The sequence below is a fragment of the Elephantulus edwardii genome, unplaced genomic scaffold, assembly GCF_000299155.1.
Source record: "Elephantulus edwardii isolate Elephantulus edwardi_28Jun2011 unplaced genomic scaffold, EleEdw1.0 scaffold00561, whole genome shotgun sequence".
In the NCBI taxonomy this organism is placed as follows: Eukaryota; Metazoa; Chordata; class Mammalia; order Macroscelidea; family Macroscelididae; genus Elephantulus; species Elephantulus edwardii.
The window spans coordinates 81119-85855 of NW_006400311.1; the positions used below are offsets into that span (position 1 = coordinate 81119).

Below are 4737 nucleotides of genomic sequence, written 5' to 3' on the forward strand. Positions count from 1 at the left end.
ACAACCCTAACCCTAACCTTGACAACCCTAACCCTGACAACCCCAACCCTAACCCTAACCCTGACAACCCTAACCCTGATGACCCTGACCCTGACCCTAACCCTAACCCTAAAAGAGGATGTCTTCTATAGCTCGGAGAGCAGCAAGGACCCCACTGAATGGCAGGCCAAGGGTGTGACCCTCAAATCTGTCACAGCCTTCTTCATGTGGCTTCCTGCGGCTGAGGAAGAGTCGGACCACAACTGAGTGCGGGTGGGGCCAGGAACCTGGAGCCCCATGGACTGGAGGATGGCCCAGCCAGCTGCCAGGACTCCAGGGGGGTGGCAGCGGTAGCGGCAGCGGCAGTGGGTGCCTACTGTAGTGTAGGTTGTCTGAGTTAATAAAGTGCCTGAAGAGGCAGGATGGCTGTGGGCCAGTGTTAAAAAAAAAAAAAAGAATGTGGGATCTTAGGGAGCTCTGGTGGCCTAGTGGCAAGAAGCTACTCTGCAATCTGGAAGGCACGTAGTTCGAATCCACCAGATGCTGTGCTGCAGAAGGAGGGGTAGTCTCCTCTTGTGCCAGTCAGATCAAATTCGACGGTACACAGCAAGAAAGAGAAGAGAGAAAAAAAGGAATAGGGAATCTTGAATCAGAAAACCATGCTACACAGCTCTGTCCCTACATAAGTGTGACATCAAGTAAGTTTCTTAACTTTCTAAAAGCCTCTCAGCACAGGTTAAATGAAAATAATGGAGATATTTGACTGTTTCTGGCCAGTTAAAAAAAAAAATCATATATGTAAAGTGCTCATTAAGGTACATAATACTTGCTTATTAGGTCCTCAGAGGTCTATGTAAAGAGAGTTCATTTGAAAAATAATATACACCAATAACCTATGAGTAAATAAACAATTATATATTAATGCAGGGAGTATGGACAGTGCAAATGAGTACATATTTTACACTAGAGAAAATAAACAATATAGCTACTTAAATCTTCAGTGATTTTCAGAAACAGTTTTGTTTATATATAATATATTGAACTACTTTTTTATGTGTGACACATTCCATAATATTTATTTTAAATGCTAGTACCAGAGGGTGGTGTAGTTTGTAGCAAGGTATGCTGTTAACCCAAAGGCCAAGGACCTCTATTAGTTGGAATCCACCAGCTCCGCCTGGGGTGAAAGATGGACACTGATGGATAAGTTTTCCCCTGAAATTGGGAATCAAAGAATTTAACTGCTACTTTACTATGTTCTTATCTCTTAATAGGTGTGGCCACTGCCAAAGATTAACACCAGAATGGAAGAAAGTAGCAACGGCATTAAAAGTATGTTTGTAAAGTGTTCAGATTAACTCAGTACATGTTTAAATTTTGTATTGAAGTAAATTTACTGTATGATAAGCTAATTTGCATGTTGCAGCTCAGACCCTCTTCAGTTGTCAAAATCATATAGAAAAGGAAGGTAATAGACATTTTGGCTTTTTGTCTATTTCTGTTAATTTTTTCCATGTATATGACAAAACTATTAGTTATACTAATTCTGGGAGTTGGAGAATTTTGCTTCTGAGCTGTCTTGCATTTCACCCATTATTCCATTTTGTTTCCCTTTTTATGATTTCCCAGACCAAAACCATCATTAAGATATGTTAACTTGCCTTTTATTATCTTATCTCTGCATTTACATAATAAGCTGATGCTACTATAGAATCTGTTATAATTAGAGGGAAAAAAATATAGGTGTTTCATGAATATTTCTGTAGGGCACTGTAAAAGTTGGTGCAGTTGATGCAGACAAACATCAGTCCCTTGGAGGCCAGTATGGTGTTCAGGGATTTCCTACCATCAAGATTTTTGGATCCAACAAAAACAGACCTGAGGATTATCAGGGTAAGAGCTTTTCTCCTGCGTTGCTGTTAAAAAGGTCAATTAAATATTAGAAGAGTATCTCTACCTGCCAATTTCCCAACTTCCTTAAGTATAGAGAGGCACAGATGAGACATTCCTCCCATAACAATTTTCAGCCTTGAAGAGTGAAATCTGCTTGGTCAGACTCATCATGAGGGCAGTGGATTTAGATTTTGGGTTTGTTTTTTTGTTGTTGTTGTTGTTGTTGTTTTTAATAAATTCTTCCTGTTTTGTATATGTGAATTGTGAATATTAACTAGGAGTTATTAAGTAACTAATAGAATTCTGCCTCAAAACTCCCAAGTTACACTGTTCTTTTCTAGAATATCATTATAGAGAGTATCTCAAACAAATTGGTGGATTAAAAACTGTTAGTATTACTGTGTTGGGGAAGGTACGTGCTTCTAATAAAAATATAGAGCATAATATATACTTAAGGTTTAAATTTTAACTAAATCTGATCAAATTTTTAAGAAAATTTTGTTAAATGGGACCCATAAGTGACCGAACTTAAGAGTCTAACATCTTACTTTTTGCTATATATGAGAGTAGAAACTTGCAGGGAAAAGGTATCACAGTGAAATAAAGAGCTTACTGTCTGTACTGGTGCCTTGTATCCAGCTGATAGAGAAGACTTCAGAAAGGGCAAAGAGTGCAGAATCTGTATTGAATGAGGAGTAGCTTGTGTTTAATTGCTGATTTCACCAAGCTCTTGCTTTGTAACAAAATACTATACCTATCAGAATCTGTTTCTCATCTGTACAGTGAGGATGTGACCCTGTTATAAAACGTTTAATAGAAATAAACATAAAATATGAGACAAATGCTTGGTAAATACCATTGTTTAGTACATCTCTAACCTGCTGGTCAGAATACTTGGCAGTAAGACCTTCGTTGTCTTTAGGTACAATTGTGTTGATTCCAACTCATAGCAACCCCATGTTCCATAGCAGAATGGCCCCATATCTTTCTTTACAGAAATAGTTTGCCATATCTTTCTTCTCTAGAGCTACTTAGGTAAGTTTGAGCCACCAGGTTTTTTGGTTAGCAACTGAGCACTTAAATGTTATACCACAAGGGCTCTTAGAAGAGACCTTCTGGACTCCCTAACTGAAGTTTATGAAATGTTTCATTTTCTTTATGTGAAGAAATGTCAGCAGCCTCTCTGCTTTGGGATAGTTTAGCTAACTTGTAAAAATTGAGCTTTCCCACTGTCTGCTTTTGAAAAGACGTTTTGGTGACCTAGTCTCTGCCACTAGTACCCAAAACTCGATCATAGCTTACAAGTTAAAAGTACATGGTCCTTCGGACTGCCAGATGAGCAGGTGCCATCTACAAACATGAGAGTTCACACAACCCCTGTGGGTACAAAAATCAGTAATTTTTGAGGTGTCAGCCATAAGCTTTGAGGCCTCTTTAGGCTCCCTTACTCCTGCCTACTGACTCTATAACTTTGGCTTCAATAATTACAAATTTATTCTAGCAAAAGGATACAAATCAGGATCATTTTAAGAAAGACAAACATGGGCGAGATCTGGGAGGATTCTCATCATAGCATTTCTGTACCACAGAACCTGCCATATTCAAAAGCCCGTGACAGTCTCAGTCATTACTTAGTTATATGCACATATCCTTTAATCAAACAAACCTTCTGATCAAGTGGTCTTTCTGGATCAGCCAGCCACACTGAATAGCAGAAATCCTCAGGTGTGGTCTGTAGATTTGAAATGATAAAAGCTCTTCATTTGCTAAAGACATTTGAAGGGCTAGCCCCAAGAATCAAAGACAGAGGCCAAATTGTTGTTGTTTTAGGTAAAGTAATTCATTAAAAAATACTGAGTATCTTTCTTGATTTTGGTATCTTTTCAGATTGAGAGAGGGGTATGGCTCAGAAGATGGACATATGTAAAGAATAGCGGGAGGTTTTTGTGCTAGACTTTGCCTTTGCTGTATTATGGAAGTGACATACTTGATAATTTTCTTTTTCCCAGTAGAGACTGAATATATGCTTAATGTTGCTGTACTATATTTTCTTTCTAATATCTGGTCTGAAATGTTCTCTCAGGTTTTTTAGCTTTTTGTGTGTGGATTGTTTGATTAGAAAACTTGAGTTTATAGGAAACAAAGATAAAACTTTCTTAAGAATCCTGTTAAAGTTCTGGCCTTGAACTCTGAAGACAGCAACACTTCTGTCAGTTAAAATCTGTGTGATTTTTTTTTTCTTGAGCATCTAGGTTTTTTGTCTTCGCTTAGACTTTCTAAGGCTGTTCTTTTGCCTCATGAAATTTAAGTACAGCAGTTGTTACTTTTAGGTTAGGATTAAAATTAGCTGTCAAATTTATTAGCCTAATAACAGTGTTTTAGGCAAGATAAAAATTCACTTTTATTTTACATTCAAGATATCTGGAAGTGTTGATCTAGAGTTGTCATGATGTAGTATCAGAGATTTAAATTCATATTCTTCATTTTAAAGGACATCTCATCGTTCAAAATCAAACTGTAAATATACTTCTCAGAAGTTTCACTCATTTTTCTTATATTATTCAGAAGTTAGCTACATACCACTACATATAAAAAAGGCTAGATAATGTAGAATATATTCCATACTGCGTTAAGTCTAGCCAGAAGAGAGTTCTCTTGCTCTGGGAGAAAAAAATAAAGGAATAATCTCAGGGGGGGGGGTTGTTGTTATTCTATTATTATTAATGAGTTTTTTAAGTGCAGCATATATTTTTTTACAGCGTATTCTTTCCATTTAATTTTTTCCCCCATTCATTCATTGTTGCACATTTTCTTCCCTGCCCATCCCCCCTCCCAGTTTTTCTCTTTGAAGAAGAAAAAATTATT

General features: G+C 37.3%; 1 protein-coding gene across 1 annotated transcript in view; it reads left to right on the top strand.

Annotated features, from left to right (window-relative positions):
- LOC102859828 (protein disulfide-isomerase A6-like) overlaps positions 1-4737 on the top strand; it is a 63883-nt gene that overhangs the window by 17757 nt on the left and 41389 nt on the right. Inside the window, exons 3-4 of the mRNA XM_006903314.1 lie at positions 1254-1311; positions 1746-1872. Of these exons, the coding sequence (XP_006903376.1) occupies positions 1254-1311; positions 1746-1872 (185 nt within the window). The remainder of the gene's footprint in view (positions 1-1253; positions 1312-1745; positions 1873-4737) is intronic.